Here is a 25,618-nt window from a genome sequence, read left to right on the forward strand (position 1 = left end):
TAAAATGTCCATTTTCCACAAACTCACTCCCAATAAAATAAGCAGCTCTATAATCAGCCTGATCAAAGCATCCCCCCTGACCAAATCTTCTCTCTCCCCCCAGATGATGGCTGAATACTTCTATGACAAGGTTCACAAGATCGCCCCTGAATTTGCCGCAAAGTCACATCCTTCTCCCTTTTCCACTGTCCACTCTCCTGACATTCAAGCTCACACCATCCCTTCTTCCTTCGCCCAAACAACTCAGGAAGGACCTGCACAACCTTCCCTTGCCTGGTTCCACCATCTCAATCCACCTTCACCTACTGCCAACTTTTCGTCATTCCCTGAAATTACACAGGAAGAAACCGCACAATTTTTGACCTCAGCCAAGCTTACTACATGCCCCTCAGACCCTATTCCCACCCCTCTACTTGACCCCATCTCGAATACTGTTATTCCTTCCATCTGCCATATCCTCATCCTATCCATTTCCACAGCAATTGTCTCCGATGATTTCAAACATGTGGTGGTTAAACCGCTCCTCAAAAAAATCTCACTAGACCCCCTCCTGCCCGTCCAACTATCGCCCTGTCTTCCTTCTTGTTTCTATCCAAGCTATGTGAGCTGCTGTCATCTGTCACTGCATTGACTTCCTTTCATCTCAACAGCCTATAGATCAGCTACAATCAGGCTTCCAATCCCTACACTCAATAGAGACTGCCCTCACCAAATTCTGCAGTGACCTGTTCCTGGCCAGATCTAACGGCCTTAACTCAATCCTCATCCTTCTTGACCTGTCTGCTGCCTTTGACACCGTTAAATTGCTGCTTACTCCTTGATACGCTGTCATTTGGATTCCACAAATCTCTCCTCTGCTTTCTACCTCTCCCATCGCACATTTAGTGTATGTGTTGGTGGGTCCTCCTCTGCTGCTATCCTGCTAGCGGTTGGCATACCCCAGGGTTCTGTCTTAGGACTTCTTATTTTTTCTCTCTACACTTCCTCCCTTGGTGCCCTGATCTCCTTCCATGGCTTCCAGTATCATCTATTTGCTGATGACTCCCAGATCTACCTCTCTACACCCAAAATTTCACCTAAAGTCCAAGAAAAAGTCGCAGCCTGTTTGGCCAACATCACTGCCTGGATGTCCTGCCATCATCTGAAATTAAACATGTCTAAGACTGAGCTGCTTCTCTTTCCTCCTAAATCCTCAGCTCCTCTCCCTCTGTTCTCTGTAAATGCTATTGTCATCGTTCCAGTCTCCTCTGCTCACAACCTTGGAGTCATCTTCAATTCTGACTTCTCATTTTCTACGCACATCCAACAAAATGCTAAGGCCTGTCGCTTCTCTACAGCACCAAAATTCGCCCCTTCCTCTCTGAACACACTATCCAGACCCTTGTCCACACTCTCGTAACCTCACGCTTAGGTGACTGCATTCTACTTCTAATTGGTCTCCCGCTGTGCTGCCACTCTCCCTTACAATCTGTGCAAAACTGCTGCACGACTCATCTACCAACTTCACTACACTTATGCTACCCCTCTCCTTAAATCACTTTACTGGCTCCCTATCTGCCTTCGCATACAGTTCAAACTCCTATTAACCTACAAATGTGTTCATTCTGCTGTCCCTCAATATCTCTTTCCTCTCCTTATACATCTCCCAGAGAACTCCTTCCTCAGATCAGCTGCTCTTAGCTGTACCCTTCCCTTCCACTGCCAACTCCATTTCATCTAGCTGCCCTCTATGCCTGGAATAAACTACCTGTTTGTCCACCACATCCCTTCTCTTCCCTTGTTTAAAAGCAGACTAAAAACCTACTTTTTTGATATAGCCTTCAATCCATAATCCTACTCCCCACTGCCTACCAACCTAGCCAGCAGATTAACTATTCCCCCTTACTGTATCCATGGCACCATGTTTGTCTGTCTTGTTTGTTTAGATTGTAAGCTCCTTCGAGCAGGGACCATCTCCTTTATGACTCTGTATAGCACTGCATGTGCCTGGCAGTACTATAGAAATAATTAATAGTAGTAGATCTGACCTGTTATCCAGATAAGTGCTTTTGAATATTGACCCCTTTTGTTTTCAAATCTTTTCTGAATCTTACGTAATCCTCAGTATGCCACAGCAGAGGTGAGACTGCGAAGAATCCTCTTGCTCTAGAGCAGACTGTCATTTTTATGCTGAAAGTATACTCAAAATAAAAGTTCCTGCTATAAATCTTTGGTTCTTGTTGAACTAGTCCTCTCCTATTTTCATTAGAACAAGGACACTAGAAATTTTGTAGGTTTCAAGACAAATTTTAATAAAAACAATTAAAAAAAACCCTAAAACAGACTAGATTTTATTTTTTAGTATTCGGTTTATCATGATATGACTTATATTACACTTTCTGTACAAAATACAATCATTTCCAAAGTATATACTATAAATATAAAATCAATAATGATTATTAAAATTATACAATTATTTCTTTGTGATTAGAAGGAGCTTTTGCACTGTAGTATTGTCCATCAGGTCCATGCTGTATTTGAAAAGGACACAGCATGACTTCTGTTAAGAGCTTGACTAGCGAGTTTTTGTCTCAGATCTCGGACTTCTGCCATCAGAGCTCGTTCTTTGCAGTCCAGGTCTCCTCTTCTTCTATCTAAGGAAACTTATCAGAAAAACATGGAATTAATACATATGTCATTAAAAAAAAAATTAAGCAGCTGTTTACATTTACGTGTCTAGATTGTACATACATGGAAACAGTGATTTTAGCAAGCTGCTGTTTGCATGAGTAGACCCCCTCCTGAATGCAGAGATTTGTTTATGAAAAATTGTTTGTGAGGGGGGGGGGGCGATGCTGGTATGTGGAGGAGCGGCGTTCGCGGGCAGGGAGGGGTGATGCCGGTTTGCGGGTGGGGGATTCGCAAATAGAGTCAATGCTCGGTTTGCGAGTCACGATTTGCAAGAATGTTTTGCTCGTCTTGCAAAACACTCGCAAACCGCAGCACTTGTAAACAGAGGTTTGACTGTATTTTATTTGAAAAACTTTTTTCTCCCTTTAAAAAGGAGGGCTGCAATAAAGAGAATGAGCCAATCTGCTCTACATACAGTGAGTTGAGCAGTTAGATGAAGACGCATCATTCAAGCAAACATTTTTAGTCTGCTGCTGCACTTCACTTCTGTCTTCCAGGCAGTCCAAAGTATTTAATGAAGACACAGCTGTTAAAATGAAACGTATAACATGTAAAAATGAACGTGTACATTTCTAATTTATATGAATCAGAAAAAAAACTTTCAGCAGTCATACTTTTACATCATCTGTGGCAGTTTTTTTCTTCAAGTCAGCTAATTACTTACTTACAATCTGGATCAATAGAGGCATTCCAGTGCTCTCTGCTCCATTTTTTAAAAATTTCTATTTGCTTTCTTGACCACTATTGTATACTGTCCACAAACATGCCAAAATCCTCTTTCCTAAAATGGAACCCAACATTGTGTACCAATAGTTAAGATTATTTTCCCCCTATATGACTCACTTTGCACTGGTCTATGTTAAACTTCATCTGCTATAGATGTCCATGCCCCTGTTTTGCAAGGTCTTCTTCCAACTCACAATTCATATTTGGTTTCACAACATTAAATACTTTTGTGTTTTCTGAAATTGTCTTTTTTAAAAAACATTTTATTTATAACTGACAGATTACAACTGTCTGGCCCACAATTGCTCCTTCTGTGCACCAGCTTTACAAAAACCAGCATTTTAAACGTTATATCCTCCCATCTCCTAACACTTAACTAGAAACTACAACAATAAAAGTATGATTATTTGTAAGTGATGTACTTATTGTTAATGTGAATGAATATATTTAACACTTAATGTAATTTTGAAAATGAATAAAGAATTAAAAAAATAAAAAAGGTATCCTGCCATCACCACATCCCCCAACCTAATATCCTTCCCTCTCTACTTCTCTTCTGAGAGCCCCCTCCCCACCAAAGCCAAAACAGTCATTCCACATTGCTCAGTCTCAGCCTGTAGAGGACCAGAGAAATACATAATATAAGGGCTGTTCAAAAGTATCAGACCTTAATTTTTCTTGCATAAACAAATAAAGCTAGGGAGGCATGGTTTGGTGCACGAATTTAGGTGACCTAATGCACATGCTTGAATTTTTTCCCGCCTACAGAAGCTGTCAGTCACTGGCAGACCGCCGATGAGTGAGGAAGTGTGAGTGCCATTGGATTTTCATTTTTGACAAAATGACAGAAAAAGTTGAACGCTATTGCATTAAATTTTGTGAAAAGCTTGGCAATTCCCAAGTGGAAATGATCCGCAAGATTCAACAGGCCTTCGGGGACGAAGCAGTGGGCACCACACAGATAAAGGAGTGGTACAACCGCTTCAGAGATGGCTGCACATCAGTGGAGAGTGAAGCACATTCTGGTAGGCCCTCAACATCCAGAAATCAGATCGTCTTTGACCAAGTGAGGACCCTGGTGATGCTGGATCATCGAATCTCGATCAGAGAACTTGCAGACAAGGCAAGCATCAACGTTGGATCCATTCATTCCATTTTGACTGAGGATTTGAGCTTCAGGAGAATTTCAGCGAAGTTCGTGCTAAAGCTGCTAACAATCGAGCAGAAGAAACTCCGTTTGGAGATCGCACAGGACATGCTGGAGACTGTGAAAAGTGATCCCAACTTCCTCAGCACAGTGATCACTGGTGATGAGTCCTGGGTTTATGGGTACAACCCAGAAACCAAGTTGATGTCATCAGAATGGAAGCATTCAACATCCCCGAGGCCAAAAAAAGCAAGGCAGGTCCACAGTACTGTGAAAGTCATGCTGACCATCTTTTTTGACTCTAGTGGCATGGTTCATCATGAGTATACACCACATGGCACAACCATCACCAAGGGGTACTATGCTGTAAGACGCAAACGGCCAGACCTGTAGATAGCGGGCAATTGGCATCTGCCCATTCTTCACATTTGATATGGAGTTTCCTGGCCAAACACAACACACCTGTGATACTTCAGGCTCCCTACTCTCCCAACATGGCTCCATATGACTTCTGGCTTTTTCCCAAGCTGAAAATGCCCCTGAAAGGGCTCAAATTTCAGTCAAGAGAAGACATCAAGCAGAATGCAACAGACCAGTTGCGAGCAATCTCAAAAGAAGCGTTCCAGTGCTGCTTCCGACAGTGGCAGAACCGTTGGAAGAAGTGTGTGGCAGCCCAAGGGGACTATTTTGAAGGAGATTAGTATAAGATTGTTGTATCTGAATACGAGTATTTTTTATGAATAAAGGTCTGAGACTTTTTGAATGTATTGCTTTCAGCTGTTAAACATCAACGACAACAGCTAGATTCCTTTCCCTTCAAGGATCTCTACTTATGATCCCTACTTATGTGGAGTCGGTAGATAAATCCTTCGACTCCGACTCCTCAGTTTCTGGCACCCACGACTCTGATGCCAGGTACCCAAAATTGTCTCCGACTCCTCGACTCCACAGCCCTTTTGAGAGCTGTCAGTCTGTTTAATGAGTATACTACCAAATATGCCAGTGGAAATCAAACTTGGAGGCTGAATCCTCTTCTATGCATTTGCAATCTGCTTTTTGCAAATTAGGTTTACTTAACTCATTGCTCCTTTTTCAAGATCATTTAAAAATGCTAAAAAGAACTGGTCCCAGTACACTCTACTGTAAAATCATGACCATTTAGTTCTATTTTCTACTTCCTAGCCATTAATCACTCACCAATACACAATAGAACACTGTAACCATCAAATGACCCGAAGATTGCCAGTTAATATTGTAAAGAAGCATGAAAAGCTCAGGGACAGATTTTTCAAACTAAGGGGAACCACAAGTACAAGGGGGCACTCGGAGAAATTGAAAGGGGAAAGGTTTAGAACAAACGCCAGGAAGTTCTTTTTCACCCAGAGGGTGATGGATACATGGAACGCGCTGCCGGAGGATGTGATAGGCAAAAGTACGCTACAGGGCTTCAAAGAAGGTCTGGACAGGTACCTAGAGGACAAAGGGATTGAGGGGTACAGATAGGAGTAGAGGTAAGGTTATAGGGACAGGATTAGAGGTAAATTACAAAATTAGACAGAGACCACTGTTCAGGCAGTGGGCCTGATGGGCCGCCGCGGGAGCGGACCGCTGGGCAGGATGGACCTCTGGTCTGCCCCAGCGGAGGCAACTTCTTATGTTCTTATACAGAAGTAGAGGTATCGGCAGAAAAAAAGGAAGTATAGTGTTCCCCTACAAATTTGCGGTTTGCAAATTGCAGACTCAGTAATTCGTGGCATGCTCCGACCGCCTCTTCCTGTTACTAAAGTCAGGCTACACCAATCAGAAGCTGCGTGTCAAAGCAGCTCCTGATTGGTTTAGCCTGACTTTAGTAACAGGAAGAGGCGGTCGGAGCATACAGCGAATGATTTTTTGCCCCAGCTGCCTTCTCCTGTCTTTTGACAGATGCAAAACCACATTCATGGTTTTTCAAAATTTGCAGGTGTTCCTGGAACGAAACCCCTGCAGTTTTCGGGGGAGTACTGTAATACACCCTTGTATGAGTTACTAATGAAATCCCACCTTATTGTCCTGCATCTAGATACATGTCTTCAGACTTCATAGGAAGGAACAGAACTAGGCAGATTTGAGCTTATTTCTCATTAGATGATCGTCAGAAATTAATGCATGCTCTTATAAAACATTACAATAATCAATTCATGATGGTATATTTGGCCTTCCTAAAAATTTTAACAAAGCTTCAGCTTCTTCAAAATTTGGCTGCCAAGATCAGCCTAGGCAAGTAAATTTGATAGAGACTCTGCTACTTCAAATTTTGAACTGGTTGATAGTTGCAGCACCAGCAGAATTCAAGTTAATGTTTCTTTCTTTTAAAATATTACATACAATTTGTCCGTATTATTTATTGACTTATCTATTATTGTAGCTGTTGCTTAAGGTTAAAAAAATCAAGTTGGTCTTTCATCTGTAAATAATATTCATTAAAATCAACTTGCAAACAATTATTTTCAGCTCCCTTCCTTCAGAGTTGAAGACAAAATATGATTATTTATGGATCAGAAAGCTCTTAAAATCTCTCTTATTTCAGAAGTATGGCATAATTGTTCTATATTTTTTATTTTTATTGTTTATATAATTTTCTTTTGTAAACTGTTTATAACTTTTGGTTTAAATGGTTTATAAATATGTTAGATTATATTACTACATAGTGTAAATACACTCACTTTTTTCCAAGTCCTGAAGTTCTTCTGCATCAACCATTTTGTCGTCTAAAATCTTCTTTCTATATACATTACAAATTGCGGCTCCATGCTTCTCAGTCTCCAGCTCAGCTCTTCTCTCTTTAGCATCTGTCCACTAAAAAAACCCCAAAATCCTGTTCAACTTTTTGGTATAAGTCATACTTCATTTTGAAAATGGTTTACAATTTTATCACACTACTAGTCTTTAAGCCCGTTACATTAACGGGTGCTAGAACATATTTGTGTGTGTCTGTCTTTTTTTCTCTCTCTCTCCTTAGCCGCTTTCTTTCTTTCTGCCTTTCTTTTTCCTTGGCTGTCCATCACCACCCCTTGCCTGCTCCCCCTGTCCATTTTCCCTTCCTTTTACCTCCACTGTGTCCACCACCACCCCTTCACTGTTCTCCTTATGCAGCAGCAGCCCTTCTCCCTTTGTTTTACCTCCCCCCTGTCCAGCAGCACCTCTTTCCTTCTCCCTCTGTCCAACATTAGTCCTCCGTTCCTTTTTCTTCACCTCCCCTGTCCATCAGCATCTCTTTCCTTCTCCCCCTGTCCAGCAGTAGGCATCCCTTCCTTTTTTATCCTCCCTCCTCCTTCTTATCCCTATGATACTCTTACCTTGCTCTGCCCCTGATCAAAGGTTCCCGACAGCTGCCCAGTTGCACCCATTGGAAAAGTTCCCACTGCCGCATCCCGCACCCCTCCTGACGCGGCTCCCGCTGTCCTTTCTGTCTGTCTCTGGCCTCCTTTGCCTGTCTGTCTTTCTGTGTATCTCCCTGACTCTGTGTCTTTCTTCTTTCCTTTCTGTCTCCCTTCCTCCCTCTGTCTGTCTGTCCAAAGCAGCATTCCATCCCCCTCCATTTCCCTCCCCCCACACCAGTTCCCTGTGCACCTGCCCCTGTGTCTTTCTTATTTTCTTTGTGTTTCCCTTCCTCTCTCTGTCTGTCCAAAGCAGCATTCCATCCCCCTCCATTTCCCTCCCCCCACACCAGTTCCCTGAGCACCTGCCCCTGTGTATTTCTTATTTTCTTTGTGTTTCCCTTCCTCTCTCTGTCTGTCTGTCCGTCCAAAGCAGCATTCCCTTCCCCTCCATTTCCCTCCCCCCCCACCAGTTCCCTGTGCAGCAGCATTAGCGTTTCCTCTACCCCCCCCCTTTCCCTTCCCGCGGGCCGGACTACAAAGGTGGTGATTCCAGCAGCGCTTGCATCAGTCTCCACACGCTGCTTCGGGCCCTTCTACTGCCCTGATTTACTCTGGCACGTCCCTGATGACATCATCAGAGACGCGGCAGAGCAAATCAGGGCAGTAGAAGGGCCCGAAGCAGCGTGTGGAGACTGATGAACACTCTGCTGGAATCGCCATTCGGGCCCACGGGAAAAGAAGGGGGTGGGCGGCAAAGGAGAAACAGAGATCAGCGGCGGCGGCAGGAGAAATGGAGAACGTCGTCTGGCTGCGGTCCGGCTTGTGGAGGCGATAGGCTGGTGACGTATTAGCGCGCATGCGCACTCCTTAGGCCACAGACCTACAGCGCACGGAACACGCAAATAGGAATGCGCATGCGCATCCTTTTATTATATAGGATACTGCTTACTTAACTTTCACACTGGTGCCAACATTGTGAAAACAGAAGTCAAGCACTATTTTATAATGATAAAAATGTGGGTACGTCCATCCACTACTTGTCATTCTACCCAGGTGCTTTACAATTATCTTAAGTTCATTGCATATTGCTTATCTCAAATACAGAAAGAAAAGCAATGGTTTTGGATAAGCCTCTCGCCACCTACCCAAGTCATTTATTAAAGACAATGATACGGAATAGATCACACAAAAGTGTGGCCTGCTCCATATCTTTGCCAGACTTGTTGACCACCTGCCTATCTGTTTTCTTAGACCATATATCAAATACAGGCGTCCCTGAGCTCGGGGGCCTTCCAAAACCTGGACAAACAGCCAAGTTTTGGAAATTACTCCATCGTCCAGAAGGAAGAGAGGTGCTAGCACTGGCAGTGACTGATTCGTCTCTTTTGAGGCACACCTGAAATCTCGCTGTGGCACACTATTGTGCCGAAACTCACAGTTTGCGATACACTGCTTTAGTGTCTCCAGGGTAACTCCTAAAACATGCAGCTTTCAGTGTCTCTGTTGGGCATATATCTTATTAGTCCTATGAAACAGCAAACCTAAACTCCCCTATGACATTCACTACGGTGATTCTGGGTAAGACATTATCCCTTCTTATATTTCAGTTTACCCAAACTATGCAATAAACCTTACCATCATTTTCTCCTTCTGAAGGGAAGATTAGGTTCTTACCTTGATAATCTTCTTTCTGGTAACAGGTTGCACGAGTCCTGTCAAGTAGGTTAACTTCCCCTACTGCAAAATTATTGGCAATGATTTTTGCGGAGGATTTAACCCCCTGTACCCAGCTCACGAGGTGAGCACCTGTGTTTATCAAGAGAAATGCAAGAGACCTTAGTACTGGGGAACTAAGAATAAAGGCTGAACAGTGTTACTCCGGGCTGACAACTCATGAAATGGCAATCATTAGGCTAATGCATGAATGAGTCCGCCCCGCACATATTAATGTCTTTCAATTTAAATTGTGAAAATGCTTAAAATCTCAATACAAAAACATAAACATACAAGTGCTCTTCTTTGTGAAGTGGGGAATTGGCTTCTGATTAGAGAATTGACATGGGGAAAAAATTTGTCCTCGTCTCGGTCCCGTCCCAGCGAGCTCGGTCCCATTTCCGTAAACCATCTGATCCCATCTGTACAAGCCTCGAATAGTTTTATACTGAACTTATTTTATTAAAGTATAAAAAGAAACAATATTCTGTACAATTGTCATTTTATAAATCAAAACTCTGGCTGCCAAACTAGAAGAGATCTTCAGCTGGTACAACTTTGTTTATAAATGTTTATCAACACAACTAATACACTACTTTATCTTAAAGCAAAGCAAAGAAATAGACGCTCCCATTCAAGCTGCATTGAAGATTTAAAGTATCCAATGCCGCCCAGCACATTCTGCTGAGAGTGGCTGAATTTTAAGCTGTTTGGTTTCCTGAAGCAGGAGCACAAAACGTGTGCATGTTGAAACCAAGAAACCAAGCTTTAAGTTAAGCAACTTTAATTTTTTGATTTGTTCACACTGATTTGATATTAATTTGGCACGAATTGCTTCAAAGTATGAAAGATATACCAATGATTGGGTGGTGAGGTGGTATAAGGGGGGTTTTGCCTTCTGTAAAAGCCCCTCCAAATCTCTGAGATGATCTTTACACATGTATAGCATTATCCAATCATTACTATTGCATATCCAGGGAAGTGTATTTTTTTGGATTACACAAACTTTTTCACTCTCTATTTTTTCATTTTTATAATTGAGGTATTTTTTATACCTTTTTCCCTGAATATTGTTGACTTTCCTCTACAGCAGTGTTCTTCAACCACCGGTCCACAGAAATTTCCTGTCAGTCCACAGGGCCAGCATGTGCATCAGGCCCAAAACAGTGTTCTTCAACCGCCGGTCCACGGTGCGATTGATGTGGCGTTATCTTCGAGCCAGCTCCCTCTTTCTAACTGATTCAGTGCACAAATCCACGGGCAGTGGCTCCTACGGGCATCCTGCGCCTGAACCGGAAGCCTTCTTCTCTCCAACATTGCAACGTCAGAGGGAAGGCTTCCAGATGAGGCACAGGACTTGCAAGGTGCAATTAGTACTATTATGGGGGCGGTGTCTGGGGTGGAGATTGGGTAGAGATGAGCGGGGTCTGGCCCACAACTTAGCCCAGTGTTCTTCAACCGCTGGTTCACGGACCAATGCCGGTCCACAGAATAATTCTTTTATTTCTGCCAATCCATAGGTATAAAAAGGTTGAAAAACACTGCTCTAAAGTATACAGATTGAGATCTTTAAAGTCTGTCCCCATACGCCTTACGACGAAGACCACACACCATTTTAGTAGACTTCCTCTGGACCGACTCCATCCTTTTTATATCTTTTTGAAGATGCGGTCTCCAGAATTGTACAATATTCTAAATGAGGTTTCACCAGAGTCTTTTTCCTACTGGCCATACCTCTTCCTTTGCACCCTAGCATCCTTCTAGCTTTTGTCTGTGTGGAACACTGTCAGTCTTTGTTAAAATCTAAACACACCACATCTAGTGCACTCCCTCAACCCAATTCTCTGGTCACCCGGTCAAAGAAATTGATAAGATTTGTCTGACAAGACCTACCTCTAATGAATCCATGTTGCCTCTGGTCCCGTAATCCACTGTATTCCAGAAACTTCACCATTCTGTTTTAAAAGTGTTTCCATTGATTTGCTTACCCCAGAAGTTTGACTTACTGGCCTGTAATTCCCTACTTCTTCCTTATTTACTTTTAAATATTAAAAAGGTAGGAAAATTGAAATAGATAAGAGATTGCAATAAATTTTATCAGTTATTTTCTGCGAAAAATAATTTTTGGTAAAAAGTGTATGGAATTCTTTTTATTACTATTTTTAAAATGTGTTTTCTATGGTTTATTCTTTTTTATACTATTTTAAAATTAAAATAGAGCAGTGGTTCTCAACCTAGTCATCAGGACACAACAAGCCCGTCAAAATTTCAGGATACCCACAATGAATAAGCATGAAATAAATTTGCATGTATATTTAAATATCATGCATATTCATTATGGATAGTCTTAAAACATGACTGAGTTGAGAACCCCTAATATAAAGAGCTTGGGTTATGAGAGAGGACAACTCCTCTGAGTGGAACAACCTGACAGGAGAATCCTTCTCTTCCTCAGGAGACTCCTGGCTCAGGAGAAAGACTACTCAGGGAGTTTGCCCCCTCATCCTCCTCCCTACACACTAGATCCTACTCTATGGATAAGGCCAGGATTAGAACCTTCTTTTCATCAAAACCCATGACAACTAATCTGGACTGCTTGCCCGGATGGCTCCCCCCTCCTTGGAAAGGCTGGGTACCATGCCTCTTGCTTGCATCCTCTCTACCCACAGTAAAGGTCTTAGGGGAAGGCTTGCACCCTAGACCCTCACACTATTCTTGAAGCCAACTGGGCTGAGCATAAGCCATGTGGTCTGGCTCCAAAATGGGTGCTGAGCCCTCTTAAAGCACCTTCACTCTACTCACCACTGTCACAAAGTCCCTTCCCCCCCCCCCCCAAGAAGACATCATAAACAACCAACAGAGCCATAACCAATTTGGGATAGAAAAGGCTGGTTTTGCTGCTGGCATGACTACCTGCATTGGCCTTGGCTCGATTGCTGGACCCCATCTAACCTGGGAATTGCTAGTGTCATGTTTTCTTGGTGCTGCCTGCTGATTTCCCTTGAATTTCTCCATATATCTTTCTTTTTTTTTTTTTTTTTTTACAACTCAAGCCCCTATCTCTCTTTTTTTCTAAAAGAGGCCACCTAGAAGGGGGAGAGGAGGACAGACCTTTACTAGAGGACAATTCAAAGTAGGTTTTTTGGTTTCAGCCGAAACCAAATCTGCAGCCAAAACTTGCTACACGAAAAAGCTGCCCTCCCATCACCCATAGGGCCTCCTGAGATCTGCTTAGAAGCCTGCCATGTCCTCCTGTGGCAGTCTTGTAAGACTGTCATGGGAGATCAGAGCAGCCATTTTGAGACTGGAACTGGCATGGACAGGAGTGACTGGGGATTGTTACTGCCCCCAAACAGACCACCAGGACTTCAAAGGCAGGCTCTAGGGAGAGCCTATGGGTGGCCAGAGGGTGGCACTTTTAGTTTTTTTGAGGGTGAGAATGGTTGCTGCTTTTGGTCAAGGGAGAATTAAGGTTTCAACTGCCAGCTGAGATGTATTAAGCTAAGCCCCGTGGGCCAAGTCTTGGGGTAGTGGAAGGAAAACCCCTGCCCCCAAACTATCAGAGTAAAAGTCTACAGACCAGTAGCCAAGGACTCAATTACAGGGTCAAAGGCCGCAGACTGTACCCCAGGGAGTCAGACCTCAAAGAAAGTGTGTCTGCTGCACCAGTTCAATCTGCACTATCTATTGGAGGCAAAGAAATACTGGTATGTTCCAGGCTGCATCAGTCCTTATATTTATCATTGGAAAGCCAGGTTCTCTGCCTCCATCTGCTGATAGAGGATCATAACCCTGCAGTTTGGAAGGTCTAGCAGGATAAAGAACCTTCCCTTTATAAACCAAAACTAGTTAAAAATTGAGAGGAAGAAAATTCATGGGTAACAGATTGAGTGAACAAAGGCTTTCGAAGTTCAGAGAGGCAGTGGTTTATGCAGGGAATTCTGAGAAAGCTGTTCAATGTTTGCACCGTTGGATGACATCAGTCTTTGTGACTGATCCAACTTGCTTGCAGAATCCATTTTACATAGAGAGAGTTTGCATTTGAAATCTGATTAAAGGTCAAACTACCTGTACAGCTTAAAAAAAAAAATTTGGTGCCCTCATTCATCCTCCGAACTATGGGCCTTTCTTAAAGCTTAATTTCTAACTATAAAGAAAGCTTTATCTTTTTTAAAAGACTTATATACCACTTATAGAGCACCAAAGTTTGTTCATAGTGGTTTACGTAAAATCATGAAATTCAGATTCTTCTTATAACTCCATCATCAGCTAGAATATAAAATTAAATCTTACCTTCTGAGCTTGCAAATCCTCATCTCTCTTTCTTCCCATTAGATTCCAAAACATCTTATCTTCAAGATCATCCTTTCTGTGATTGGAATCCAATTCTGCTTTTATTTCTTGTGTCATGTTTTCCTGGTCTTTAGCAAGTTGCTGTGAAATTTTTCCATAAAATGTCATTATCTCAAGTTAGCATCCTAAATTGTGTGACCTACTATGTTAAATAAGATTACAGATAATGACATAATTTAGCAGCATCAACTTTTGCTTAGAATACTAAGCTGTGAAACCTAAGACTCTTCCAGGTTGCTAAGTCTCACTTCTTTAACACTATGCCAATTTTTTCAGTTTGTCACTAAAAAGAGATTAGGTTCTTACTTTGATAATATCATTTCCAGTAGATAGGAATGGTATGCTGAACCTTAGGGTACTCTGTCCATTCATAGAAACATAGAAACATAGAAATAGACGGCAGATAAGGGCCACAGCCCATCTAGTCTGCCCACCCTAATGACCCTCCCCTACCTTTCTCTGTGAATAGATCCCACGTGTCTATCCCATTTGGCCTTAAAATCAGGCACGCTGCTGGCCTCAATCACCTGTAGTGGAAGACTGTTCCAGCGATCAACCACTCTTTCAGTGAAAAAGAATTTCCTGGTGTCACCTCGTAGTTTCCCGCCCCTGATTTTCCACGGATGCCCTCTTGTTGTCGTGGGACCCTTGAAAAAGAAGATATCTTCCTCCGCCTCGATGCGGCCCGTAAGATACTTGAACGTCTCGATCATGTCTCCCCTCTCTCTGCGCTCCTCGAGCGAGTATAGCTGTAATTTGTCAAGCCGTTCTTCATATGGAAGATCCTTGAGACCCGAGACCATCCGGGTGGCCATTCTCTGCACCGACTCCAGTCTCAGCACATCCTTGCGATAATGTGGCCTCCAAAATTGCACACAGTATTCCAGGTGGGGCCTCACCATGGATCTATACAATGGCATAATGACTTCCTCCTTACGGCTGACGAAACCCCTTCGTATGCAACCCATTATTTGTCTTGCCTTGGATGAAGCCTGCTCCACTTGATTGGCAGACTTCATGTCCTCACTGACGATCACCCCCAAGTCTCGTTCTACTACCGTTTTTGCTAGGATCTCGCCATTAAGGGTATAAGACTTGCATGGATTTTGGCTGCCCAGGTGCATAATTTTGCATTTTTTGGCATTGAAGTTGAGTTGCCATGTCCTAGACCAGCGCTCCAGCAGTAGTAGGTCGTGCATCATGTTGTCGGGTATTGAATCTTTGTCTGTTGTGCATTTGCCCACTACATTACTTAGTTTGGCGTCATCGGCGAATAATGTTATTTTACCTCGAAGCCCTTCTGCCAAGTCCCTTATAAAGATGTTGAATAGGATTGGGCCCAAGACTGAGCCCTGTGGCACTCCACTGATCACCTCCGTCATTTCGGAGGGGGTGCCATTCTCGTGAACATACTGCAGAAAGATGTCAATCACAGCTTTTGAAACCTCCTCTTTTTCCCAGGAGTCTGCTGCCTCCTTCAGTTCATTCCAAAGCATACAAAAGCACTAGAGTAAAAGACAGAAGGAGGGATACAGGAAACTCCCTGAAACCAACTCCCTGCTCATACAACGTTATAACATTCAATAATGAAACTGTAATGTATAAATGAACAAACTTTACTATTGAACAGTAAAACACATGAAATAAAAGCAACAGCTTGAATATTAGTGGAGCTCAATTATCTCTTTAGATTCAATTTATAAACTGATTCTGAACCCATAGTCTAACTGGCAGGGAAGTCTTAGCTATGGAAAGGACCATGAAGCATAAGGCAGAAACAGGCGCATCAGACATTATCAGGCGGAGGGGGGGGGTGTCATAATACCATTCCTATCTACTGAAAAGATATTATCAAGGTAAGAACCTAATCTATTTTTCCAGTGTAATAGGAATGGTATGTTGAACCTTAAGAACATACCTAAGCAGTTTCCAAAGTCCTGGGTGGGATAGACAAGCCTGCTTTCAGTACTGGGGATCTAAAAGTGGAATCCTCTTGCACTGCCAGATCCACCCTATAGAATTTAGTGAAAGTGTGTAGGGAAGACCATGTTGCAGATCTACAGTACATATCTCTTCCAGAGGTAATGTCCTCAATTCCGTCCAAGAAGAGGCTACCCCTCTGGTCGAATGTGCTTTCAATGACACATGCAGTTGTTTGACGCAGACAATGTAGGTGGAGGAGATCACTGTCAGAATTCACCGGGAAATGGTGGCCTTGGAAGCTGGTCTGCCTTGGGTTGACTCTTTGGTTAGGACAAAGAGATGGTCCGATAGATGAAACTCAGTCACTTCCAGGTAACGCAAGATGTGGATGTCCAGCAACTTTTAAAGCCTTGTCTTTCTTCTCAGAAGCCAAGGTCGAAAGGCTGGTAGCCTGACTTCCTGGTTGATGTGAAATGATAAAACAACCTTTGGCAAAAAGGAGCGCACTGTATGCAAGGTCACTCCCATTTCCATGATCCTCATAAATGGTTCCCTACATGACAAAACTTGCAATTCTGAGATTCTTCTGGCCAAGGTAATTGCAACTAGGAATACCACTTTGATCATAAGATCCATGAGAAAAGCTCCAAAGGCAGACCTAAATTACGTATTTTGGCCGTGCACCTATGCCTACCAGAGCAGATTAATGAACTCTGGGATAAAGGCCTTAGTAGGCAACTCTACTTCCCCTTTAGTAGGGAGGAGATGCCTCTTCTTTGGTTGCAGAGCTTATGTGCCAGTTCAGTGTACCGTACCGCTGTTCTGGGGCTCCTGGGGAAATTTTCACTCCCCTAACAGGTTCAAAAGCCATTTGCCATGCCCCAGAGGCTGCAAGAGAGCTAAACTTGAAGTTTGCACCTCCCTGCTTTGCTCAATGCAGCACATGGTGCAAAGGCACTCTTCCACCGCTCAGCCTTCGCAATCAAGGCATGATATAGGTGTATTATCCCTATCTCTATCCCTTGCACTTTGGAAGCAAAACAAGGTGTTTTGAAGAAGTTCTAGAACTTAGAAAAAAAATAGCGGGAAAATCCAAGATGGCCACCACTGATGAATTTTAAAAATCACCTCAGGGCTGACAAAAAACAGGATTTTAGGGGGGGGGGGACCAAGGCTCTAGCTGTAGAAACAGTTAAAAACAGTTTCTGAAGACCCCCTTCTCCCATTTTTTCCCATAGGCTGTCACAGCATTACTCACGGACCATGTGCTGGGGTAATGGTGCTTCTGCCTGCTTCAGCTCCTCTCAGGTGTAGCTATTCTAGGAGTGGCCCTCTGCTTCCAGTAACTTAGTCACTACACTGGGATTTTGGGCTGCCGGTCAGACCTCCACGGATTGACCCTCAACCCCCCCAGACCTCTCATGAAAAAAGGGGGGAAGAGACAAAACACAGCCAGCACCGTGAGCGCCTTGAAGGAATGCTATTAGCACCTAAATAGCCTGCCTTCCAGCCTCTGACCAAGTCAAAGGGGTGAGCAAACACTAGGGGAAAGGACCCTGAGCTTCACTAATCTTCAGTAGGGTGGCTGAAACAGGTCCCCTAAGGATACACCTGCCAGCTGCAGATTTAAAATTTTTCTCCTCTCCACGCAGGTAGTTATCAAAAGGGATCTCTAATTTCACAAAAGACTGCGACTAGAGTGAAAAGCCATAAAACTATCACAAAATAAAGAAATAAACCAAGCAGATCAAAAAACACCTTTCATGCTCACCTGCAGAAAGAGAAACTGAAGGGAGCAGCAGCAGACTCCTGGGAGGAGGAGGAGGTTTCAAAAGCTGTGATTGATTTATTTTTGCAGTATGCTTGGAAGAATGGACAGAGTATCCTAAGGTTCAGCATACTGTTCCTATTTACACTGGATATATAGTTGTCGTCTATTTTCTCTGGTACTTTCTCACTTAATGTACAAACTCTTGACAAAAGATTTTCCAAATGTCATCTGCTCTGAGTCAATGTCAGCATACCATGACATATAGCAAAGTTCTCCAAGGACAGCAAGCATATATTCTCACATGTGGACAACGCAATCCATGGAGCCTGATGTAAACATCGCCAGAGTGCATGGTCACTTTAAATCTTTTGAAGCAGTGTCCCCACCACGCATGCAGAGGTTCCTTCTTGCCCGATATTTGAGCATAGGACCAATACAGTACAAAAGATAAGAAGTCAACTCTTTGGGAGGAGGGGAGGAAGGATGTGAAAATATTATGCCTGCCAGGCTCATAAATTTAATATTCAACCTAGTAACCACTGGAGGGCAGAGTTGGCATTCAAGCAGTAAAAATATTTTGAAGGACTGTTTGCCCAAAGTGGCTATCTTGCTTGGAATTTTGCTGTAGACAGTAGTGAGCAGTGAAGGTGTGGATAGAAATCCATGTTGCTGTCTTGCAAATTTCCCCTACAGAGAAACCAGAAATAGGCTACTGAGGCAGCCATAGCTCTTACACTCTGGGCAATGACACAATCACTGAGGGTCAGCCCAGCCTGATCATACAGTATGTGTAGGAGATAGCCAGCCAAGTGGAAATGGTACATTTGGTGATGGGAACCCCCAATCTGCTCGTGTTGAAAGATACAAATAGTTGCAAGGATTTCTATGAGGTTTAGTATGGTCCTGAAAATATGCTAAGCATGCTTGCTGTCCAAGATAGCTCAAAGTAATTGATGATTCAATCCAAAAATTCTATCCAGAACACTTACACGTTGTTGATCATAAGTACAGAACTGGATTTTAAAGTTCTATTTATTTGGCCTCAGACCCACCACTCCACCACTTAGCAAGAACTTTTAGAGGAGAGAACTACATGGCTTTTCATCATCGGCCCAATGTCTTAATTTAAATTCTATAATAAGTTTAATAAATTAGCAATTAGTTTTTAGTAAAAGCTCAAAGTTTTTAGCATTCAAAGAAGTTTTTAAACTTAGCTGTAACCCGGGAGGGAGTGTCCAAGATATGCAGCGCTGACTCACCAGGAGGAGTGTGTGGCTTAGGAAAGAAGATAGGAAGTGCAATGGACTGATCGAGGTGAAATTCTGAAACCATCTTAGGGAAAAATTTAGGGTGAGTTCAGAGAACTACGCTGTCATGATAAAATCTGGTGTAAGGAGGATCTGCCACAAGAACTTGAAGTTCACTCACTCATCAGGCAGAAGTGAGTGTAATTGGGAACACAATCTTCCATGTAAGACATTTTAGAGAACAGGAATGAAGCGGTTCAAATTGAGGTTTCATAAGAGCCATGAGGATGACATAAAGGTCCTACACTACTGGAGGTGGATTAAGGAAGTGAACTAGTGGAAGATTAAGTTATACCTTCGATAATCTTCTGTTAGTTCCTGTAGGATTCCATATGTTAGGTGTTCAATCCTAACCCGCAATCTGGGAGTTGTATAAATTCAAACTCTTTTGTTAGCACATTCTCCACCCCCTTAGCCTGTGAGCTAGCAAACAAACCCAGTTGAGTCCGAAAGCCAAGTAACATATGTGAACAAATCCAGGACAAGGGGGTATGGGGGACGATCCTCAGCAACCCAAAAAAGTTTGAACTGGTCTACTCTGCAAAATATGAAACAAGCAATAAACAGGCACAAAGGCAATCCAGTATAACATTCAAGACAATGTAGAACTAACCTGCATGCCCCTATAAGGAGGGGCCTTAAACAACCTAGGCCAGGGGAGGGGAAGACCCATTTTGGAAGAGGCGAGCCATCTGACTGGAGGGAGTAGGCATCCCTCCGGACATTCATCTAAAGGTATGGGGGAAGAGGGGTTGGGGGCAGGGGGGGTGGGGTGGAGGTGGTGATGCAACAGGAAAGAATGGGTATCTCTCCTGCTGCTGAAGGGGGTGGGGGTTTGCTTGACAGCAGGAGAGAGTGGGCATCTCTGCCGCTGCAGGGGAGCACTGTTATGAGGTTTTTTTTTTTGGGGGGGTGCATTTTTTCGGCACATGTGTGGTATCTCCATAGTGCAGTATGACATCACCACTGGTAGCACGTAGTGAACATGCCCCCTGACAGATACCAGTGAATGTTCAAAAACGCGTCTTTCTTTGAGGAATGGTAAGCTTGATCTTAATTAATATTTTTGACAGACAATTCAAGTGGATGGCTCCTGAAGAAGATATGAAACAGGGCACCTCATTGAGTCTATACTTGTTGAACTGTCAATGTTGGTCAGCAAATACAGCACTAACAGCTAAGTTTATTTGAATTCCCCCCCCCACAACAACCATCCAACAACATTTAGGTTTGGACAATGTTTTGTAACAATATTTTGAAAATTTTGTGGCTATTGTTATAATTTTGATGCTCTTATGAACACAGGGAGAAAAGAAGAAGAAAAGTTGGTTGGTTTTGAGAATTAGAGTCCAGGGATGTGTTTATAATTAGCACATTGAGTGCTGGAGCAAATAACAGAGTGCTGGTATAAGATTTAAGCACATAGACATAAATGTGCCTTGACGTAATGTGCAAAAACTAAGGACTCTGAGGATTCTTTCTTACATGTTGATTATCATTACGTATTTTTATGTGTGTTTTAGCCCTGGAGGTACAATTGGTTATTGATTTAATTAAGTTGGCCATTTATTCTACCTTGTTGCTGAACAAGTTGTCTCCCCAACAAGGTGTTCTTGTATAGTAGGTTCCAGATCAGAAACTCTGAGCCATGAAAGATGACACATGGCTACTGCTAAAGCAGAGATACAAGAAGCTATATCAAAAGCTCCTCTCGCTAGATATTTGCGAGTATCTAGAAGTTTTCTATGAAGTTTTTGGAATTCAGAAGCTTTATCTATAGGAAGAAAGTCCACAACGGAGAGCATTCTTTGTATTAGAGACTTCAAATAAATTGTGGCATAAAGCTCATAATCTAATATATGATTGGTTAGCACAGAGGCTTGAAAAACTTGTCTGCCAAAAGGAGTCCAAGGTTCTGGACTCCTTGCCTGGAGGAACAGAAGCATGGGACTTTAAACTATGAGCGAACTTTAATTTGTTTATTCAATTTTTTAGCCCGTCCTCCCAAAGGAGCCCAGAATGGGTTACAAAGTAAATCCATAATAATTGAAACAGGACAGATATGACATAATTTACAATATAATGAAAAGCTAGGCACTAACTATAATCAATTTGAATGAAGAATATTCTCATGTAACAGCCAGCTTCAGTAAGATGTTATCTCACTGATTTACCATACTTCATTCTGTATAACTTCACTATTTTAAGGTCCTCTGCGGGCCACCACACACTCAAACCATCTCATTGTGTGGGGCTTTATGCTCCCATTTGTCACTGGACCCATCTATATTTCAGTGTGCATGTATCGCAAATATTAATTTTTTTAGAAAATTTTTTGTATAAATACATATATGCTAAAAGTACTTAGCTTGTGGATTCGACGCTAATCGGGAGGGTAGAAACATCAATCACCCAACATGTTTCGCCCATGCAACTCAAGGGCTTTATCAAGGCTCCCTCTCCCGTTCATAACCGTTTTCTCCCACCATCTGCCGCGGTCCCGCCCCTTCTCTGACATCAGAGAAAGGGCGGGACTGCGGCAGAGGAAGCAGCGCAGGGCTCAGGGAAGGGGCGGGACCGCCGGCAGAGGAAGCAGCAGGGCTCACTGGCATCGCGAACCCACAGTAGGCTGCTTCTCCACCGCAAACGGTGCAGGGGGGGCTGGGGGATGAATCGGACGTCGGGGGGTGGGGGGGTGCGAGCGGTCTTTCAGGGTGGGGGGGCAGCGGTCCTTTAGGGTGGGGGGGCCAGCGGTCCTTCAGGGTTGGGCATCAGGCTTTCAGGGTGGGGACATGACTTCAAGGGGGGACAGGCAGACCTTTAAGGGGGGACAAGACTTCAAGGGGGGACAGGCAGACCTTCAAGGGGGGACAGGCAGACCTTCAAGGGGGGACAGGCAGACCTTTAAGGGGGGACAGGCACACCTTTAAGGGAGGACAGGCACACCTTTAAGGGGGGACAGGCAGACCTTTAAGGGGGGACAGGCAGACCTTTAAGGGGGGACAGGACTTCAAGGGGGGCAGAAGGAGGTTTTAATTCAATGAGCAGCATGCGCGGTATACGCGTGTGCGCGCTATATATTAATTTATTTACATTAATTTCTTTTTCCCGCGCGCTATACCCGGGTGCGCGTTATACGCGTGAAAATACAGTACTACACTCAACTCTGCAGGCTTTAAGTGATCTCTTTTGAATGTGCAGACAGATGTCATTTTAAATGTCTCAGTGCTCAGAACTCAAGCACTGAACATACCGATTATGGGGGTCAGAACCTGAAATGGTCCTATTACATTGAATACATTTTTTAAAAACCTTTTGGTACCCCTCTTTGACATAGAAGGAAAAATGGCTGATGCATGGTCAAAAGGCTCAGTGGTCCAGGGAGCTTGAGTAACAAGTATACTGAAAAGGATCGATGTTCCTGGGGGGGGGGAAGGGCCTGAAGGGCCTTGAACACCCCAAACCAAAAATGTACAAAAGTGATTATTATAAGACTAAAACAAAACAAAATTATAAATTATAAAGAAAATAAGGAAAATTAAACATAGGAAGGCACCAAAAAGGAAAAATGTTTGACACACAGAGGCGAGATTGACAAGACAACCTCTCTGCTCTGCAGAAAATGAAAGACTGCTTGTCCTGTGCTCGTGGGAAGGCACCCACACATACAAGATGGGAGCACTGCCTCAACTATTTAAAATAATAGTGCACTCTAGCAGTGTCTGCACTAGGCTCTTTGGATCATGTCATCTACATATTAGATTATGCCTGCTTGTCCTCAGAGAAAAATTGATTTAACAGATTACAAACTTCTAAGGCACAAAGTCTACCCCTTATACTTGCAAAGTTGGGTGACACAGAACTATCTGATTACATGGATAACTGAGAATATGAACAAATCCACTATCATACTTCTGGGAAAAGATGACCAAAGTAGTAAATCCAAAATGTTGAGAAAAGCTGATTTTCATGTCCATTGGTCCATAAGCAGTTCATCAAAAGTTATATGTTAGAACTTCTGTAACTTTTTAATTTTTTCACTTAAAAGGTTGGGGTTTGGACTTTAGTATTACAGATTGTTTCTTTTAACAGAATTAAAACCTGTCCTCTTGGTTAACCACTGGCACCCATCCTCGGTCCAGTTATCACAGCCTTTCAAGCATTGCCAGCTTTAGCAGCACAATCCTATTGGACCCATGTTCTTAAAATATGCAAGAACAGTTTGGTGATATTCAGAACACTGTAGAATTGTCATGAATTTAAGACACATTTTGAGAATTTTGATACTTTGCAGGGGAGGGGCAGGCAAAGGGTAAGGAATCATATTCATAATTCAGCATTAGCAACCACATTTGGAGGGGATGCTATCCTCCCCATGCCCAAACTATGCTTATGGTCTAATGCAGGGGTGTCCAATGTCGGTCCTCGAGGGCCGCAGTCCAGTCGGGTTTTCAGGATTTCCCCAGTGAATATGCATGAGATCTATTAGCATACAATGAAAGCAGTGCATGCAAATAGACCTCATGTATATTCATTGGGGAAATCCTGAAAACCCGACTGGACTGCGGCCCTCGAGGACCGACATTGGACACCCCTGGTCTAATGGGAGAAAGCTGCTCAGGTTGGAACAGTTCTTGAAAAAGGGGGAGACCCACTTCCATCCTTTACACCAATATATTTCGAGAGTGTCTCCTTGGTCTTCCTCAGGAAAGCACAGTTACTTACCGTAACAGGTGTTATCCAGGGACAGCAGGCAGATATTCTCACATGTGGGTGACGTCATCTACGGAGCCCCAGCGCGGACAGCTTTTCAAGCAAACTTGATTGAAGTTTCAAGTTTGCTACACTGCACCACGCATGTGCATGCCTTCTCGCCCACTAGAGGGCGCATCCCACCTCGTGGTCCTCAGTTCCATAACTAGCAAAGAAGCCATCCCCGGGGAGGCGGGCGGGTTGTGAGAATATCTGCCTGCTGTCCCTGGATAACACCTGTTACGGTAAGTAACTGTGCTTTATCCCAGGACAAGCATATTCTCACATGTGGGTGACCTCCAAGCCAACCAAAAAAGGGCAGGTGGGAGGATGGCACTTTAGGAAAACAGATTACGTAACACCGACTGGCCAAACCGGCCGTCGCTTCTGGACAAAGTGTCCAGACAGTAGTGGGAGGTGAACGTATGAACCGAAGACCAAGTGGCAGCTTTACATATGTCCTCCATCGGAGTAGATCGGAGGAAAGCAACCGAAGCTGCCATCGCCCGGACCTTATGCCCCGTGACTCGACCCGGGAGCGTAAGACCAGCCTGAGCGTAGCAAAAAGAAATACAAGCAGCCAACCAGTTGGACAAGGTGCGCTTGGAAACAGGATGTCCTAAACGATTAGGATCAAAGGACAAAAACAATTGGGGAACCTTCCTATGAGACCTGGTACGTTGGAGATAAAAAGCCAACGCCCTCTTACAGTCAAGCGTGTGGAGCGCCGTCTCGCCAGGATGGGAGTGGGGCTTAGGAAAGAACACAGGAAGGACAATGGACTGATTGAGGTGGAAATCAGACACAACTTTAGGTAAAAATTTAGGATGGGTGCGGAGAACCACCTTATCATGATGAAACACAGTAAAAGGCGGGTCCGCAACCAAAGCTTGCAGCTCACTAATCCGTCGAGCAGATGTGAGGGCAATAAGAAAAACCACCTTCCAAGTAAGAAATTTCAGAAGAGACTTGTCGATAGGCTCAAAGGGAGGTTTCATCAGTTGAGCTAAGACAACATTCAAATCCCAAACGACGGGAGGAGGCTTCAGAGGGGGACAAACATTGAGTAGACCCTTCATGAAACGCGTCACCAGAGGATGAAGCGAAAGAGAACGTCCGTCCAAGTGCTGATGGAAGGCAGAAATGGCACTGAGATGTACTCGAACAGATGTCGTCTTCAGGCCGGAATTAGACAGATGTAACAAATAGTCCAGTACCGAAGACACCGGGACCGAATCCGGATCCAGATGACGCGAGGAACACCAGGAGGAAAACCTGGTCCATTTCTAGGAATAACAAAGCCTGGTCGAGACCTTGCGCGAGGCTTCCAAAACTTCCCTCACCGACTGAGAAACCGGGACCGAAGTCAAGGGGCAAGGAACCAAGCGGTCAGGTGTAACGACTGAAGATTGGGATGCAACAGCGAACCTCGACTCTGAGATAGCAGAGAGGGAAACACAGGCAGAAGCAGAGGCTCCCTGACACTGAGTTGAAGAAGCAGGGAGAACCAGTGTTGACGAGGCCACCGAGGCGCAATGAGAATCATAGTGGCTCTGGATGATTTGAGACGAACCAACATTCTCAAGATCAGGGGAAACGGAGGAAACGCATAAAGGAACCTCCCTCCCCAGTCGAGAAGAAAGGCGTCCGCTTCTAGACGGTCCGGGGAATACATCCGAGAACAATAAAGGGGTAGTTTGCGAGTGTCCGGAGAGGCAAACAGATCCACCTGTGGAGTCCCCCAGCGATGGAAGACCTCGTGCAGGACTCTGGAGTTGAGTGACCACTCGTGCGGCTGTAGAAGCCGACTGAGTTTGTCTGCCAAGCAGTTCTGTTCTCCCTGGATATAGACAGCCTGTAGGAAGATGTTCTGGGAGATCGCCCATTCCCAAAGGTG

General features: G+C 43.8%; 1 protein-coding gene across 1 annotated transcript in view; it reads right to left on the bottom strand.

Annotated features, from left to right (window-relative positions):
- Positions 1 to 2,253: 2,253 nt before the first annotated feature.
- TBC1D31 (TBC1 domain family member 31) overlaps positions 2,254 to 25,618 on the bottom strand; it is a 199,590-nt gene continuing 176,225 nt past the window's right edge. The window contains exons 18-21 of the mRNA XM_033933010.1: positions 13,909 to 14,049; positions 7,246 to 7,378; positions 3,086 to 3,196; positions 2,254 to 2,642 (exon numbers count right to left, since the gene is read on the bottom strand). Coding sequence (XP_033788901.1) covers positions 2,500 to 2,642; positions 3,086 to 3,196; positions 7,246 to 7,378; positions 13,909 to 14,049 — 528 coding nt within the window. The 3' untranslated portion in view covers positions 2,254 to 2,499. The remainder of the gene's footprint in view (positions 2,643 to 3,085; positions 3,197 to 7,245; positions 7,379 to 13,908; positions 14,050 to 25,618) is intronic.

This window comes from Geotrypetes seraphini, chromosome 2 (assembly GCF_902459505.1).
Source record: "Geotrypetes seraphini chromosome 2, aGeoSer1.1, whole genome shotgun sequence".
Taxonomy (NCBI): domain Eukaryota; kingdom Metazoa; phylum Chordata; class Amphibia; order Gymnophiona; family Dermophiidae; genus Geotrypetes; species Geotrypetes seraphini.